The 18,402-nt window shown below is 47.7% G+C and overlaps 2 protein-coding genes across 8 annotated transcripts; one reads left to right on the top strand and one right to left on the bottom strand.

The window, feature by feature from the left end:
* Positions 1 to 171: 171 nt before the first annotated feature.
* Positions 172 to 18,370, top strand: LOC115543698 (sorting nexin-14). Of its 7 annotated transcripts, none has more exons than XR_003976747.1 (32): positions 172 to 440; positions 559 to 720; positions 815 to 935; positions 1,104 to 1,177; positions 1,455 to 1,533; positions 1,809 to 1,852; positions 1,953 to 2,040; positions 2,124 to 2,208; positions 2,820 to 2,976; positions 3,292 to 3,367; positions 3,660 to 3,704; positions 4,116 to 4,196; positions 4,288 to 4,402; positions 4,777 to 4,932; positions 5,917 to 6,041; positions 6,535 to 6,593; positions 7,072 to 7,098; positions 7,861 to 8,010; positions 8,925 to 9,057; positions 9,766 to 9,952; positions 10,161 to 10,244; positions 10,656 to 10,756; positions 11,053 to 11,164; positions 11,388 to 11,428; positions 11,552 to 11,671; positions 12,158 to 12,281; positions 12,699 to 12,863; positions 13,211 to 13,306; positions 13,403 to 13,494; positions 13,922 to 13,978; positions 15,153 to 15,384; positions 17,891 to 18,370. XR_003976747.1 is itself a non-coding variant. In XM_030356172.1 (31 exons), the coding sequence occupies exons 1-31, from the start codon at positions 345 to 347 to the stop codon at positions 17,927 to 17,929; spliced, it is 3,039 nt and encodes a 1,012-aa protein (XP_030212032.1). In that variant the 5' UTR covers positions 193 to 344; the 3' UTR covers positions 17,930 to 18,370. The 7 variants fall into 7 exon arrangements, 1 of the variants encoding a protein (XP_030212032.1); XR_003976745.1 differs by having other exon boundaries at positions 192 to 440; positions 611 to 720; XR_003976748.1 differs by having other exon boundaries at positions 391 to 440; positions 583 to 720.
* On the bottom strand, positions 15,678 to 17,632 carry LOC115543701 (uncharacterized). Its single transcript, XM_030356182.1, has 4 exons — positions 17,200 to 17,632; positions 16,692 to 16,821; positions 16,301 to 16,511; positions 15,678 to 16,186 (listed from the first exon to the last, which is right to left on the bottom strand). Exons 1-4 carry the CDS (start codon positions 17,554 to 17,556, stop codon positions 15,991 to 15,993), a joined length of 894 nt encoding a protein of 297 aa, XP_030212042.1. The 5' UTR covers positions 17,557 to 17,632; the 3' UTR covers positions 15,678 to 15,990.
* Positions 18,371 to 18,402: the final 32 nt, after the last annotated feature.

Below are 18,402 nucleotides of genomic sequence, written 5' to 3'. Positions count from 1 at the left end.
ACTGATGAACCAATAAAGTTCTGCACCGGATATCGGGCCCTTTGCGATACATTGATAAATTAAATGTCATGCAGCCTGCAATTCTTTACGTACCTCGGTACATCAGGGGAGCCACTCGATATTGGAATAGTCTGAGCGCTTTGTAAATGATAGGGCTGCGCCCGAACTGGGCGGAGATGACATCATGGCTGAAGATCAGCACGCATGGTCTGCTTGCTCCCGATCAGCGACCATTCAAATAGAAACACACGCACATGGCACCGGTAATGCACAGATGATAATAAAAAGAGCTTGATGTGAAATAGTCTTCTTTGAACCACTGACCTGTCCACCGCCGCGTCGTCATGCGGCCGTCGTGCGTCGTTACTCCGCGCCTGCCGCAGCCACCGCGCATGTCTGCAATACAAATCATATCGTGCAGAGACAACAAAACACAGATGGTAAGTCGCATCTGATCTTTAACGTGATTTATTTTTGAATGAAAATGCATTTTTGTACGCTTTAGTCATAGCTATCCGTTCTAACCGCGTTCTGCACCTTGCGGTCTTTTACTAACAGTAGTGCACATCTGTGCGGTGAAAGCATGGGGTTCATCCGAGTTTATCTGCAGAAGATGAGGAACGGGGTTCGGCTGGAAGCAGTCCGAGAGCTGGCCCGTCAATACCCGGTGTTTTGCTTTCTGCTGGTGATCCTGCTGCTGTCAACAGTCCTGCTGAACAGGTCCCGTCTAACGTATCCTGATCCAAGCCGTAGATGTAACTGTCTGAACACTGGTTCTACGCAGCAAATATATCTTTTGTATTTCTATGCGCAGATATCTTCACATACTAATGGTGTTTTGGTCGTTTCTGGCTGGAGTGGTGACGTTTTACTGTTCTCTGGGACCCGAGTCGCTTCTGCCCAACGTCCTTACGTCCATTAGGCCAAAAATCAAGGTACGCCTGAGAGGGTCAGAAGGTCTGTTTACTAGGCCGAGTAGGAGATGCGGTTGTGAGGTTGGAAACACGGGTTTATGCCACTGTAACGGTGAACTGCTTCTGATTATGCTAAGTCTTTGTTGTAGCTTGACATACTGGCTGGTGATGTTCTTTCTCTCTGACTAGTCGTACCAACAGGAGCTCTTCCCCCTGGGTCACAGTTGTGCTGTGTGTGGAAAAATCAAATGCAAAAGGCACAGGTGAGTGACCTCCCTGACCCTGACCCAAACCTGACCCTGACCCCAACCCTATTCATCAAGGGTTTTCACCTGGGAGTTATTTGGGTGTTTACGTTCTCCTTAAATGGCAGGACAGGATGTTGGGGTGTACTTGTACCTACTGAGTTAAGCCTGATACGCAGGGGATGCCCCTAACACAGCGGTAGCTCAGCTTTTTCAGTGGAAAGTCCTGATATTATGATAACCAGAGTTTGGAGCTCATGACGGACCGGATGTTTCTTCTGCTGCTGATCCACAGACCCACTCTGCTGCTGGAGAACTACCAGCCCTGGCTGGACCTGCAGGTCCCCTCCAAGGTGGACGTCTCCCTTTCAGAGGTCCAGTATGAATAATACATCTCCTACTGTTTTAATTTATATATTTTACATCACATCTTCTATTTGTAACTTTTTACCGTTTTGTTTTGCCTTACCTTTGCACTCTTCAGAATTATTTTGCACCATTTAGAATTTATTTATTTCAAATCTTACTTATTTTCTTTTATTTTCTCCTTTTCTCCTTATTGCACTTGTCTGGTACATATTTTGGATTTCACAATAAAGCTGACTTTGACTTTGACTAAAGTTGTTTCTTTTTCTTTAATTTGTTCTAGATTCTGGAACTGGTTCTGGAGAACTTTGTATATCCCTGGTACAGGTAAACACTGTCTCTTTGGTCTAGTGCTCTATGTAACACGTCAGACTTGACCGTCTCAATGAAGCCAGCATGTGGCGGCCATGACGCTCCCTCTGTCCAGAGACATCACAGACGACGAGGCCTTCGTGGACCAGCTGCGCGTGACGCTGCGTTTCTTTGCCGCCGTGTTGGTCCGCCGAACCCAGAAGGTGTTGATAACAGAAACGACCACAAGCAATACCAATATCAGACAGGTCCGTCCTAACATGATGTCGGGATGTTTCTGTCTCAGGTGGACGTGGCTGCCCTGATCACACGCAAGCTGCTGAAGGTCTCCATGAAGCACATCGAGGTCATTAGCAAGGCCAGGCAGAAAGGTACTGAGGACACTAAAGCCTGAGGGAGCCACTCTCCTCCGGTTGGGAAGAGGGCCAGGCAAAAGGTAATGAGGACACTGAAGGTCATCAGCAGGGCCAGCCAGAAGGTACTGCAGGACACTGATGCCTGAGGGAGCCCAGCCATCTCCTCTGGTTGAGGTAGAGGATAGTGGAGCAGTTGTGGTGCTGGACTCGCAGGCCAAAATGTTCTGGGTTCAAACGGATAGACATCCGTTGAGAGTCGAAAGAAATCGTCTCTCAACGGATGTTTCAATCATTTCTGTTTTTGGAGCACGGCCCTTGACTTGCTATCGCCCCAAAGGAGTACCGGTACACTGCAGCTCGCTTAATACTGCCTAACGCCCTGCTGCCCTCCTCCCCTCCTCCCCTCCTAACGCCCTCGTCCTCCCCTCCTAACGCCCTCGTCCTCCCCTCCTAACGCCCTCGTCCTCCCCTCCTAACACCCTCCTCCTCTCTTGCTCCCCTCCTCACTCCTTGCTCCCCTTCCTAACGCCCTCCTCCTCTCTTGCTCCCCTCCTCACTCCTTGCTCCCCTTCCTAACGCCCTCCTCCTCTCCTTCTCCTCCCCTTCTCCCCCGCTGCTCCTCCCAGTGAAGAACGCTGAGTTCCTGCAGCAGGCGGCGCTGGAGGAGTACGGCCCGGACCTCCACATGGCACTCCGCAGCCGCCGGGACGAGCTGCTGTACCTCAGGAACCTCACAGAGATCCTCTTCCCCTACATCCTGCCCCCCAAGGCGCTGGACTGCAGGTACGTCGGGCTCTCTGATTGGCTGCTCCGCGACCGCCGCTAGAATGAGCTCCTCAAAGGGTGAAAGCGTGTCTGGGTGATGGTGAGGGTGAGGAGACAGAAGGCAGGAGGTGTAGGAAGGGGTGGCATCGTTTAGAGAAAGCATTGCTATGGCTGCAACGCTTCAGTGTTGTCTAAGCATGTTTTATATACTGTACTGTGCGCAAATGTTTTAGAATGTGCCCAATTAACCTCATTCACGCCATCCTTTTGGAGAAATGAGACAAGCTTACAGAGTTTTTTCGGTTCCTTCGTCTAACTTTGTGTTCTCGTCAGATCCCTCACCCTCCTGATAAGGGAAGTGCTGGCTGGTTCTGTGTTCCTTCCTTCCATGGACTATTTGGCTGATCCCGTGAGTCACACACAGAACCCTATCTGCATGGCACCCATGTAGTCCTAGTTATCTGTGTGGTGCATCCAAGCATTGGCATGTATTTCCAGAAACGATTCAAAGTTCCAAGTTGATTATTATCAGAGCCTCTTGTTTTGTGTGTAGATGCTCACGAGTGTTGCATGATTATGATATGATAGATTTATTATCATAATCATGATATGATTTATTATTATAGCACTCCTTCATACCATGTGACTATGAAGGAAGCCATATCTGACTAATCAATGACTTCTCCTTTGATCCTCTTTAGGACACAGTGAATCATTTAATCTTGCTGTTAATCGACAACTCTCCCGTAAGTGTGTGCACTCAGATATAAGTGTAAGCATTCTGTGCATTTTGATGCTACTTTGATGTGATATATTGAAAAATATCTCCATAGAATGTCATTATCTTTCTTGCATTTGTCAAAAAAGTCTTTATGTTTTATCATTTCCCATTGGGCAGATTGCAATCAATTTACAGAGTTGTATGATTTGCACTATGCACATTTAAAGGCCTCTGCTTATCTGGTTATGGTTGTGAGAGGGTGATCAGCACCTCTGAGAAGGTGATAAGCGTTTGTTTATCTGGTTATTGTCTTCAGAATGTGATCAGAAGGGGATCAGCGTATGTTTATCTGGTTATTGTCTTGAGAAGTTGATCAGAAGGTGATCAGAAGGTGTTTATCTGGTTATTGTCTTGAGAACAGCGTGTGTTTCCTCAGCCCGCAGAGCCTACAGAACCAACCTCAGCTCTGGTTCCTTTCCTGCAACGCTACTCCGACCCACGCAACAAGAAGTCCTCGGTGAGAACCTGTCACCCACAGTAAACCCAGCAGGGTGGTCCACCCTGGAGGTACCAGCGGGATCATCTGTATCTCCTGTATGATGCTGCAGGTTCTGAAGCTGGAGCTGAAGGAGATCCGGGAGCAGCAGGACCTCCTGTTCCGCTTCATGAACTTCCTGAAGCAGGAGGGGGCCGTCCACGTTCTGCAGTTCTGCCTCACTGTCGGTAAATCCAAACCTTCACCCCATCCACCAGTAGAAGGTCAAGCTTAGATGAAGAGCATGAACCTGGGCAAGGTGCACATGCGTAAAGCGGTGGTGTTCAGATGGACGTCGTTCTATTCATCATTTGGCCACTGATGTAGAATTGTCAATAGCGTATCATCTAATGATCTGCATTATCTGGCAATAGCCTCTTGCATTTACACTGTTACTGCTCCTGCTGTGTGCATAAAGATGTACTTTATGTCAATTTATTTAAGTCATTTGTGTATCCATGTATGTTGATGGTCCAGGCAGGGTTAGAGGGCTTACACTAACCCTAGGGTTAGAGGTAACCCTCTGGTTTCTTACATCTGATCTCTTCTCTGGACCTTCCAGAGGAGTTCAACGATCAGATCCTGAGCCCCGAGCTGACAGACGCTCAGAAGGTGCTGCTGCACGAGGAGGTGAGGAAGATCTACACAACCTACTGCCTGGAGGAGAGCCTGGACAAGATCCGCTTCCACTCCTTCATCGTGGAGGAGATACGCAACAGTATGTAACAAGCTCCTAAACCAACAGTATGTAAATAAAACCTCCCTGCTAACCCAACAGTATTTAACAAACTCCCTCCTAACCCAACAGTATTTAACAAACTCCCTCCTAACCCAACAGTATGTAACAAACTCCCTCCTAACCAACAGTATGCATCAACTCCTAACCCAACAGTATGTAACAAACTCCCTCTTAACCAACAGTATGTAACAAACTCCTAACCCAACAGTATGTAACAAACTCCCTCCTAACCAACAGTATGTAACAAACTCCCTCTTAACCAACAGTATGTAACAAACTCCCTCCTAACCAACAGTATGTGTCAACTCCTTACCCAACAGTATGTAACAAACTCCTAACCCAACAGTATGTAACAAACTCCCTCTTAACCAACAGTATGTAACAAACTCCATCCTAACCAACAGTATGTAACAAACTCCTAACCCAACAGTATGTAACAAACTCCCTCTTAACCAACAGTATGTATCAACTCCTAACCCAACAGTATGAAACAAACTCCCTCTCAACCAACAGTATGTATCAACTCCTAACCCAACAGTATGTAACAAACTCCCTCCTTACCCAACAGTATGTAACAAACTCCTAACCCAACAGTATGTATCAACTCCTTACCCAACAGTATGTAACAAACTCCATCCTAAACAACAGTATGTAACAAACTCCTAACCCAACAGTATGTACCAAACTCCTAACCCAACAGTATGTAACAAACTCCTAGCCCAACAGTATGTAACAAACTCCTAGCCCAACAGTATGTAACAAACTCCTAACCTAACAGTATGTAACATACTCCTAACCCAACAGTATGTAACCAACTCCTAACCCAACTGTTCCACATCAATCATTCAGGCCCTCACCCATGAATAATATTAAGTCATAATTTATGTTGTAATTCATTTTTTCCCCCCCAAAAGTGAGGAATATTTAATATTTCATTAATAATGCAGTGTGCTCGTCCCCCAGTTGCAGAAGGCCCATACGGAGAGGTGGTGAAGCTACAGACCATGAGATGTTTGTTTGAGGCCTACGAGCACGTCCTGTCTCTCCTGGAGAACGTGTTCACGCCCATGTTCTGTCATAGTGACGAGGTCAGCATTTATTGAACAAGAGTCTTAGTAATCATTTGATCACTTACTCTATTAAGTCGCCCATTAGTCAATATTGTCGGGTCTCAGTGCGCCGTTCAGATGACGAGTCTTAAACCATTACAGGACTCCTGTACTCATAGCCGTTACATTTTTGGTTTCGGGAGGGGGGTCAGCAGCGACTCAGGTAAATGGAGCTAAGGTAGATGGTGTTAGTTGAACACAGTTTGAATCGCTCCTGCTGCTGCCCTCTAAGCACCGGGCTTAGAGCCTTAGTGCAGTACTGAGGAAGCACTGTAGCAGCTATAATTGAAATCGTTAATAATTAAGTGGATAGTGATTTTGTTTTTGTGATTGTCTTTTCTCTTAGTGTTCTTTGTCTTGTGCCCTACAGATCCATGGCTATGATGATAATAATCAAATAATAATAGAATGAAATAAATATATTGATAATTAATATTCTATTATATCATAATAATCTCCCATGTTTCTGCAGTACTTCCGGCAGCTTCTCAGAGGAGCGGAGTCTCCAGCCAGGAACTCGCGGATGAGCAGGTGTGTGTGTATGTGTGTCTGTGTGCGTGTGTGTGTGTGTGTGTGTGTGTGTGTGGTAATACAGCAAACTCCTAACTCAACAGTACGTAACAAACTCTATCGTAACCCAACAGTACGTAACAAACTCCTAACCCAACTCACGGATGAGCGTGTGTGTTTGTGTGTGTGTGCGTGTGTGTGTGTTTGTGTGTTTGTGTGGGGGGGGGTATATAGATCAAGTCTTAACAGTAACACTGCGTTAGCCCATGATACAGAACTTTAAATCAACTCTTCTGAACCCATTTAGTTTGATAGATATCATAATATTACTACACACACACACACACACACACACACACACACACACACACACACACACACACACACACACACACACAAAGACACACACACACACACACACTATGACGGTGATTGCAGTGTTTCATCATCACCTCGGGGCTGTGGTCTTAATGCCACTAACCCTGTCATATTATTTCAGAAATAGCCTCAGTCTGGATGATATCCGGTAAGTAGCTCACAGCCTCAGTTTGGGGAGGAAAACAAATCCACTGGTTATCATCGCTGCTGCCGCTCTGCACGCTGGGACAGACCGTCTAACCCTAACCCTCTGACCCCAATCATGCCATCACGCCGGCCTGCAGTCGGATCGTATTGCCTTTCGCAATATGTTGGTTTCTTGGGAAATCAGGGAGTTCTTAATGTGTGTGATGCATAATGGTGACTATTTGGGGGTTTGTAATGAAGTGTAGGCTCTGGAGGTGGCCGATAGACAATCAATATGTTAGCTTTATTCTGTTTCCATCCTCTAACCACGAGCCAGATCCGTTCTTCCCCTGATCATCTCTCCTCACTGCGCCCACCCTACCGCTACAGACGGCTTCTGGGGCCGTCCATCACTCTCCTCACATCATTCTGCCCTCCATATGACCTGTGGTTGTCTCTCCCTCTCTCTTTCTGACTGTCTCTCTCTCTCTGTCTGTCTGTGTCACACACTCTTTGACCCTCTCTGTCTCTCTGTGAGTCCCTATGTCTCTCATGCTCTCTGTATGTCTGTCCGTATGTCTCTCGTGGTCTATGTCCATCATGCTCTCTGTGTCTTTCTGTCTGTCCGTGTGTCTGTTTGTGTGTCCCTAAGTCTCTCATGCTCTACATCTCTCATGCTCTCTATGTCCCTCTGTCTCTCATTCTCTCTGTGCGTCCCTACGTCTGTCTGTGCGTCCCTACGTCTCTGGGCTGCTGGGAGGTGCTCATCGTTTCCTCCTCATAGCTCCTGGGACTGGAGCCCCGAGTCCCCCTCCTTCTCCTCCTCTCTTTTCACCGCCTCTGGCAGCTCGTCCCCCGCATCACTCAACCCCCTCCATGCCACCTTCACCACCTCCCCATACGGCCCACTCACCCACCGCCACACCTCCCCCAAGTAAGTCCAGGTGGTGGTGCTGCCACCGCTACGAGGTCCGTCCCTCCATCGCTCCGTCCATCCATGTCTCCATGTCTCTGTCCCTCCATGTCTCCATGTCTCTGTCCCTCCATGTCTCCATGTCTCTGTCCCTCCATGTCTCCATGTCTCTGTCCCTCCATGTCTCTGTCCCTCCATGTCTCCATGTCTTTGTCCCTCCATATCTCTATGTCTCCGTCCCTCCATGTCTCCATGTCTCTCTGACCGGTCCCGTCCTCCTGTCCTGTGTCCCCTCCACAATGGCCCTGTCCCCTCACCCCTTCCGTCTGCACGGACCACCTGTGCATGGAAGCTGCTCTCTCCTGTTCTTTGTCCATGCTGTCATGTTCCTCTTCTACAGTCCAGTTGGTTTGTATGTCGCCGGAGGATGTGCCTTTGCTCGGCACGATGGTAACTTTTGCTGGGTTGAGCTTGTCGGATTTTCCTCCAATAAATGCCAGAAGTGACATGAAACCAACCATCACGCTCTCACTTTGAACACATTGTGCTCAAATGACGCGCTCTGGGTCCCCCATCCCTCGTGTTGCCCGTCAGTCTGCTGGCTCCCTCTCGCCGCCTGTGATGTGCTGTTGGCTCGTTGCAACCCTACGATTGGCCGGACGCCCTGTTTGGCTTGACTTCCTCAGAACCCCCGCACAGCAACAACACCTGCACCGTGGCCCCTCCCCTCCCTCCCTCCCTCCCCTCCTGAATCTCTCCCCTCACTTCCTTAATCCCTCCCCCGTTTCCTTTCCTCCCTCCTCCCCTCCGTCGGATCGGCCTTTGACACCCCCCCCCCCTCCCCCTTCGTCTCCCTCCTGTTGCTTCGGCCCTGTCTGGATACCTCCTGGGGTGCCGGAGGACTGACCCCCTGTCCTCCCCCCCCCCCCCCGCAGGAACACGTCCAAACGGGGCGAGTCGTTTGGAATCAGCAAGATCGGCAGCAAGATCAAAGGAGTGTTCAAGAGCACCACGATGGAGGGGGCCATGCTGCCCTCCTACGGCCCCGTGGAGGGGGAGGAAGACATGGTAGGGCCCACTCCTCTCTGCTACGTACCCTAGGGCCCGATGGAGTGGAGGGGGGGGGGGGGTGACATGGTACAGCCTTCTCCTCTCTTCTTTCAGCTGACCAAGGCCATTGTTATAGGATTTGAGGTTAAAACTGTGTTTTGCACATCTGTGATTATAGAGATGGCTCTGCTTTAATACAATTGTATTTCATTCCCAGTATGAATCTTTTCTATTTAAAACCTTTATATACCTATCGCATCTTTCACAGATAAAAACGAGTGTTCTTTTGGAAATTGCTACAGGTTACCACAAGGTGGCAATGCTAAGTAAGATACAGAGAAGTCTATCCTTAGCCCTACCCTAGCTTTAATTATTCATAGCCCTACCTTTGATTATCAATCGCCCTACCCTATCTTTTATTTATTAATCGCCCTACCCTATCTTTTATTTATTAATCGCCCAACCCTATTTTAAATTATTAATAGCCGTACCCTATCTTTGATTATTAATGGCGTTACCCTATCTTTAATTATTAATAGCCCTACAATATCTTTAATTATTAATTGCCCTACCCGATCTTTAATTATTAATAGCCCTACCCTATCTTTAATTATTCATAATCCTACCCTATCTTTAATTATTAATAGCCCTACCCTATCTTTAATAATTATTAAAAGGATTAATCTTCATCAGTCACTTTGACTCTTCTTCTTCTCCACCCTGCAGGTGGAGGAGGCCATGATGGTGCTGGAGGACGACTCCCCCGTGGAGGCGGTCACCACGCCCAGCACCCCCCGGAACCTGTCGGCCTGGAGCCTCAGCATCCCCTACGTGGACTTCTACGAAGACGAGGTCAAGCGCGAGCGGGTGCCCGTGTTCTGCATCGACGTGGAGCGCAGCGACCGCAAGGCCGGTGAGGGGGCGGGGGGTTGGGTGGCTGGCTGGCTGACTGCTATGCTGAACTATATTTTCTGGTATTCTTGACTGCAGTTGGAAATAATGTGTGTGTGTGTGTGTGTGTGTGTGTGTGTGTGTGTGTGTGTGTGTGTGTGTGTGTGTGTGTGTGTGTGTGTGTGTGTGTGTGTGTGTGTGTGTGTGTGTGTGTGTACGCACGCGCGCAGTGGGCCATGAGACAGAGAGCTGGTCTGTGTACAGGAGGTACCTGGAGTTCTACGTTCTGGAGTCCAAACTCACAGAGTTCCACGGTGGGTCTCTTCCTCTCTGAAGAACACGTTTAGTATCTGCCCCAGGATGAAAGCGTATATATGTATATATAGATGGATATATATCTATATATTTATGATATATATAGATATATAGCTGATCACTTTTAATGTCTCCACTGTTAAGTGAGTGGTGAGTTGGTGATTGCTAGTTGTAGCCACATAATATCAGTTAGTTAGTAGTTAATTAGGATAAGACCATTAATCCTCTTAATACTAATGGAGAGTACGTATGTGAAGAAAGGATCTTAATGCAACTATATATTATCATTTATTATATTCTATTTAAAATCGTTTAAATATATCATCAGTTGTATGGAAGTGCTCAGCAGATACAGGATGTTCCTCATAGTCGTCTGACCGGCCTGTCCCCCCCCCACAACCCCCTCACAGGGTCGTTCCCCGATGCCACGCTGCCCTCCAAGAGGATCATCGGCCCCAAGAACTACGAGTTCCTCACCTCCAAGCGGGAGGACTTCCAGGAGTATCTTCAGGTTTGACCTTCAGTAGAATGTGAACATTATGGGATGCCCCCTCTTCAGCCTGACAGAGCGCTGCTTAAGGCGGGGCCTAGCAGGGAGGGAAACAAGCATTCAGCGGGCACCAAACACCTCTGACCAACGATGTTCACAAGAAGAGAAACCAAGGATAAACTAAATGATGGTCCTGCTGAGCTCGGGTAGTGCATGAGCTGGGGCCCCCCATGCTGAGGATGTACGCACGGTTTGCTGAGACCCTTTGGGTGAAAGCACCAACAACATCTGGTTTTGGTGTGCCCCCCCTCTCACAGAAGCTCCTGCAGCACCCGGAGCTGATCAACAGCCAGCTGCTGGCCGACTTCCTGTCCCCTCACAGCATGGAGTCCCAGTTCCTGGACAAGATGTTACCGGACGTCAACCTGGGTACCGTATGGACAGGGTTTGAGTCTGGGTGTCAACCACTCGGTGTAAACTCCTAGCGCGCCCTAGAGCAACCTAGACCCTCCCTTGAGCACCCCAGTACACCCCATTGCACCCTAGTGCATCCCAGTACAACCCAGTACACCGTAGTACAGGGAATGTGTCCGAAGGGGATTGATGAGGTGAAAGATGTATCTCACTGTGCGACACGGTTTATGTCTCACAGGTAAAATCATAAAGTCAGTGCCAAGCAAGCTGATAAAGGAGGTAAGTGATTGTCCCAGAAATACTTTTTGCACACTTTAACCAGTTGGCATAGTGTTCCCTGTAGATGACAACATCCTTCCGTATGCCAACCCTCTTTCCCCCTGCTGTGGCGTGGCTCTGTAGAAGGGGCAGCACCTGGAGCCCTTCATCCAGGCCTTCTTCAACTCCTGTGAAGCTCCCAAACCCAAACCCAGCCGACCAGAGCTCACCATCCTCAGCCCCACCTCCGAGAACGACAAGAAGGTTGGGCTGCTTCTTCTGTATGGTGGGGTTATGATTCCTAGGCTCTAACCCCCCTGCATGGTGGGGCTTTGACCCCTCATAACCCCACTGCCCCACTATGAGGGGTCATAGTGGGGCTATGAGGGGTCATAACCCCTATGTATCGTGCAGTGTTTTCTGTAACCACGCCCTGGCCGTAATTTGCCTCTTACGATTCTTTTGTTCTGCCTTATAGAAAACGATGAAACAATGATATTTTTTGCCACTGCATCTTGTTATTCATGTGAAAAGGTCAGGGTCTGAAACTGCACATAAATAATGCATATATAGTGCATTTATTTAAACATTTTATTTTTTCAGTGACTTGTCATTTGGGCCTCTGTGAGTTACAACTCTGACCTTTGACAAAGACAGAAAGTAACGTGACTACCGTAACTGTTTTTTAAACTCAGATTCTTGTCATTATGAAGGATTTGTTGTGTGCTGATCTTCTTCCCTCTGAACCAGCTGTTCACCGACGTCTTCAAGAACAATGCCAGTCGCTCGGAGGCGGCGGAGAAGAGACACAACCAGAACTACTTCATGGAGATGATCACGGTGGAGGGCGTGTATGACTACCTCATGTATGTAGGTACGCACCGTGTCCTGGGACGCTGCTGTCCCAATCAGTCGCAGTTCATCAGTATCAAACTAGCAATAGAAGAATGCTACAAATGGTACTTATAGAATAGATGATAATTAAAAGAAGGAAACTCACAGCAACACTGGGCTCTGATGGTGGGCTGACATCAGAGGAGCCCTTTGCTCATTGGTCCACATGTATATCCTGGTTCACTCAGGCCTTGGTCTACATGTACGTTGTGGTTCTGTTCTCTCATTGGTCCACATTTACGCCCTGGTTCTCTCTGCTCATTCGTCCACATGTACCTCCTGGTTCTCTCTGCTCATTGGTCCACATGTCCGTCGTGGTTTTGTTTTTCTCGTTGCTCATTGGCCAACATGTACGTCGTTGTTCTCTCGTTCCTCATTGGCTTACCTCCCACTTCAGGGCGTGTGGTGTTCCACATCCCTGATTGGCTGCACCACCTGCTGATGGGCGGTCGTATCCTGGTGAAGAACACGCTGGAGGCGTATGTGGACCACTGGCTGGGGGCCCGGCTGGGCCGCGTGGTGCAGGAGCAGCCGCTGGTCTCCCTCATCACACTGCTCAGAGGTACGCCTCAAGCACAGGCCTGGGTCACACATTAAGAACTAATGAGGAGCAACATCCCACCAGAGCTTTGAAAGATGACCTTAAGCTATCTTCACCAGTTCTACACTTTTTTTCAAAACTAAGAAAGTCAACTCGACCAGAGAGAGAACGAGCACCTCGGCTAAGGCTAGCTCCTCCGCATCGGTGGTTTTGCAGTCTGCACTGAGTGAACCACTTTCTATCCCACCCGCCTCTTCTCTCCTAGTGAATCACTGTCTAACCCCACGGCCTCCTCTCTAGCTCCTAGTGAATCCCTCTCTAACACCACAACCTCTTTACTGTCTAACCCCACGGCCTCCTCTCCATAGATTCGGTTTTCTGTGAGGCCAGCCAGCCCAGGCCTGCTCAGGACAAGAAGATGCGGTCCAAGCAGGCCTTTGAGGAGATGATGCTCTTCATCCCAGGTGAGCGTTCCTTCCTCAGAAGAACCGGAACTCCTGACTAATAAACACATTCTGCTCTTTGTGTTCATTGCCGCTCTTCTTTTCATCTTCTCTTAGATTTCTTTACCAAATGCATCGGAGAGGAAGCCAAGTACAACGGGGTGCGTCTGCTGTACGACGGACTGCAGCAGCCCGTCCTAAACAAACAGGTGAGCCCTAAAGAAACAGGTGAGCCGGTCCTAAACAAACAGGTGAGCCGGTCCTAAACAAACAGGTGAGCCCTAAAGAAACGGGTGAGCCCGTCCTAAACAAACAGTTGAGCCCTAAAGAAACAGGTGAGCCGGTCCTAAACGAATAGGTGAGCCCTAAACAAATAGGTGAGCCCTAAACAAATAGGTGAGCCCTAAACAAACAGGTGAGCCCTTAACAAACTGGTGAGCCCATCCTAAACAAACTGGTGAGCCCTAAACAAACAGGTGAGCCCTAAACAAACAGATGAGCCCTAAACAAACAGGTGAGCCCTAAACAAACAGATGAACTAGCTCAACACCTAGACCCCCACAGCTACGGATCAGGAGCCAAATAGACCTCAAGGTGTGGTTGCAAAGTCACTAAATATGTATTTCCCTCCCTCAGCTGACGTATGTGCTGCTGGATATCGCCATTCTGGAACTGTTTCCTGAACTCAACAAGGTGAGAGCTAAATAAAGGAGGCATGTGACATTGTGGTCCCCGGTGTCCCGTTGTTTACATCCCACGTCCTGAAAACGCACACCTCCTTGTGTTGGAACACGGGTTCACTAATGAAGCAGGACGCAGGCAGGCTGGTGCTTGTCCAAACCCCTCAGCTAACTCTACTGCCCACAGGTAGCAATTACCTCATGTTGCCCTGTAGAGGCTAGGAATCATAGGAAGAGAAAGAGAACCTCCTAGTATAGAAAGGACTTCAGACCAAATGTTGCTGCTTGGCTTTAAGGTGGGACTGGGCCCAATGGTCTTGGTATTGACCATTGGGTCCAGTCCTCGCTCCATCCCTTATTTGAGAGTTTCAGCTCCTGGTTCTTCGCCGTTTTCTCCTCTTAAAGGCCTGCGTGCAGGTTAACCGGATGTTTGGATTAATGGGCACATAAAGGACTCGAAATATGTATATCATTCATAAAATGTCTCCATAATAGTGTTAAAGTCCAGTTTTTGGCAGTAACGGGTGTTTTCTAACGCCATTCGGCGATGATGTCACATTGGGGAGACGTAGTGGAAGGTAGCCTCAGCCTAGTACCTGAACTATGGCGTCTAACTGGGATGAGGAAGAGGTGGCAAGAACAACAAATTACACTTATGATGGCCCGCAGCCGTATAATTTCGAGCTTATTAGACGAGAGAGGGCGAATGAGGAATTGCCGAGGACTGATGGCCGTCAAAGCCAATTAAATTCATGGTCAGAGGAAAATGGGTGGAGAGTTGGTGAGGTGTCCAGGTGAGTTCCTATCAATTAGCAACGCAGGAACGAGCGCTGGAGCTAGTCTATGAACAGCAGTGCATACAATAAGGACAACTGTGAAATCCCCCCCCCCAGATAATCCCTAATTAAATCTTTCCCCCAACGTTGTAAACGATTAGTTATCCCACGTTTTGATGGTAGCCTACTAGCTCCAGTAACAACATCTTTGCCTAGTGTTTATTTCTAAGCTTTTACCTGGTGAAAGTGTTGTTGCAACGTACCGGTAGTCGCCACCGAGTAGGCTGGTCATGATTTCAGTGTGATTATTTTCGGTAACTACTACTCGTGATTGATTGTCATTGACACCGTCAGGGTACCACTTACCAAGAGAGGGAGAGTAGTAAGTGTGTCTGTCGCCGTGTTTGGCAGGTGTTTGTGTGGGTGGTGGCGTCCCATGGAAACTGTGGTGGAGAGCTTGTGCAGTAGGGAAGTGAGGGCGTTTTGGTCGCTGGTCGAGGAGCTCAGCCCACGTCCAGAAGATGTGACGTGCATCACTCAGCATCAAGGATTTGAGGCATGCTGCCTGAATCCGTTTGTGCTGAAGATAGCATACACATATTTATAAGCAGGATCATGGTCCCCTTCAAGCCAGCACGCACGAGTATGTTAATTGTTCATGTTTACTTTACCGGCGACTAGAGATGTGTTGCATAGACAATAAACATGCATGAAAAAAAGGAATACAATTTAAGTTTCCAACCTACTTATCCCTAGGCAATACAGTTACACTGCGTACAGGCAGGCTATACGCCGAGTTCTTGGCCTGCATATAAGGAAGCCTCTACAATCCTGTCTGGTTTCAGGCATCAGGCAACAATTTCAGAGTGGTGACCAGACCTATCATGGCTTTCAATGTTCTCGTTTGGATGAAGAACAAAAACCGTACAACATGAATAAAATTAAGTATTTAATTGGCATATTCCTGTGTAGGATCGGCTGGTTTTGCCAGAAACGCTGGTAGCCACATGCACAGACCTAGATATTTATAAAACACACATGACTAGTAGTGTATAACACTCAAATATGATGGCATCTTAAACCCACAGATTAAAGCAAGCCTGGTACATACATTGTAAATTAACTGGAAAGACAAATTTGAAAAATCACCAACCAAGCTAGCCAATATAAATCCACAAGATATTAGACTGTTATAGCAACTAATGTGGATTGGAGGATGCACTGATCACTTGTGAGCAGGCATTCAGGGCTATTCGGTTTCAATAAGATGTTCTGATTTTCTAATTAGATATGGCCTGCTGTGTAAACAAAACCCTACTTGCTCCATTCTAACAAATGCTCCTTCCTGCTGCCCGATTGTACTATCTGACTTCTCAGAACAGACCGGACAGATGGCAAACCGGGCCATGAGCTCCTCTTGGCAAACAATGAATTTGTCGATACCACTGTAACAAAAAAGAGGGGGGGGGGGGGGGGGGGGGGGGGCATCAGTCAAACGACAACAGATACACAAAAACGAAAATTCTAAGTTGGTCCATGTTGGCTTTAAATTATCTCACTTTTGGTGGGGGTCACAAGTTAGAGATGGCTCCTCACACAACACCTCCTCAGACATTTGGTCTCCTGGTACCCATGATGTATCACTGATGACAGAGTGATTATCTTCTCCATCCGTTTGGTCAGGACTAGTGAGGGGGGGGAAAGTTTGTGTGCTGAAGGTCGTCTGGGTCCCCATGCTGACCATCTTGGGCTTCAGGTTCACTTCAAAATCTGTGGCAGAGGCAATAAACACACCCAAACATATGAAAATCATGGCAAATCTAAGCAGTTATGTTTTGGTGTAGGATATGTATTAATTTTATCAATGTGTATGGAAATGTCCTGTATGCATAGAATTTAGCAACGTATGTTTTAGACTGCATATCAACCACAAAAAAATAAAAGATTTACCGTGAGACCCTCCAAGGGGCTTCAAAGTACACTGTGACCCAGTGTCACAAGTGGAGGAGGGCAAGGGGTCCTCTACCGTAGCACCACTGACACTGTCCGCGGTCTCACGCAGTGAGGCATCTGTCAACATCTTGCGCAAATAAATTCAAAAGCGTCAGCGACACGGTCACGTTTAATTGCATATGAAAGAGGACCGTAATAGTAACTTTCCATCAGCTAAAGGGGAATAAAATCAATCAACTAAATCACACACACACGCACGCACGCGCGCTTGATGAGCACCAGTGATCCAAACACTAGCCATGGCGCTTTCTAGTTAGATATGACAAGCTTTTGGACATTTACTTCAGGACAATTTTGTTTTGGTTCATATTCATCAATCACGAAATGTGCTTTTCTAAAGTCAGACTGATCATGAGTCATGACTGTAGTGGAGGCGGAGTCAAAGGGAATACGGTAGTACAGGGCTAGCCAACGCGCAGCTTGTAAACATTAGCATGAGGCTTACCGTAGCCAGCTCTCGCTTGCGTCTGGCGCCACCGATCTTGGTGCTTCTCGGTCTCGGGGCAGGGCAGGCAGAGAGGTGGGTGTGCACAGAAGGCACGGCGGTCGGAACAAGCTGTGCCAGCCTCTTCAACCCGAGAGATACCATCCTGACATCCCCTTGGTCGTAATCCTCCTCCGTGAAATGCGCGCTGCAGATCTTGGAGTTCTTTGTGACTGAGGGAAAGGAAAAATCTGCCCGCCTAACGCGAACAAAATGTACCCACTGTCTGCGAGTTGCCTTGTCCTTCGGAAAGCCATGGACCCTGTGTCCTGTTCTGGCGGAGTAATTACACCCAGCACAAACACAGTTGTTCACCATTCTAAATCTGCCTACCACCTACCTACATACCTATGCTATGCTATCCGTCCGACCCTTTTTTCTGTCGTCTCCCCAACGTGACGTCATGTAATGAATTATGGGAGAAATCAGTATCAATCGCAAACCGCTAAAATATTAACTACTTTTTCGTATTCAATTACGTTTTGTGATACCCAACAACATTAATTACAATGGATAACATTTCAATATTTTATTACCAACAAGCAGATTGCGCAAATTCGTTGGAAAATAAAACCTGCACCACGGCCTTTAAGAACAGAAGGGTGTGTGCTTCTGTGAACTTCTCTAACCCCTGTGTTTGTTTTCACCACAGCCGGTTCAGAAGGAGGGGGGGGCTCCTCCTTGGATGTAGAGGAGGAGAGCAAGCTGAATCGCTATGGAAACCAAGAATACTGTATAGGAGGAGGGCAGCGCTGTGCCGCTATTGAAACCAAGGGTACTGTACACAAGACTCTGTTCTGTCTAGGGGGGAAACTGCCATGGTTACTATTTGATTCATATTTATTGTTGCATGTGCAATGTTGTGTAAATAAATACATGTGGAGATAGCTGATTAGAGCAGGCCTACATAGGCCTACCCTTACCCCCCATAGGCTGCCCCTAACCCTACCTAGGCCTACCCCAACCCTACATAGACATATGTTCGGGTTTCGGGTTATTGCCTTATTTATTACTGCACCTGGTTTTCTTGGATGGTTCCTATTGTACAGTCAATACATGGGATTGAATCGTCTCATTATTTTTTTACATTTGTCAATGTCTAACGTGAAGTTGATTAAACTATTCCAGTTTATTGAGTGTCTTTACTGATTATCTTACTTAACA

The sequence above is a fragment of the Gadus morhua genome, chromosome 5 (assembly GCF_902167405.1).
Source record: "Gadus morhua chromosome 5, gadMor3.0, whole genome shotgun sequence".
Lineage (NCBI taxonomy): Eukaryota > Metazoa > Chordata > Actinopteri > Gadiformes > Gadidae > Gadus > Gadus morhua.
The sequence above is the reverse complement of the archived record's forward strand: the minus strand, read 5'-3'. Positions and strand labels throughout refer to the sequence as shown.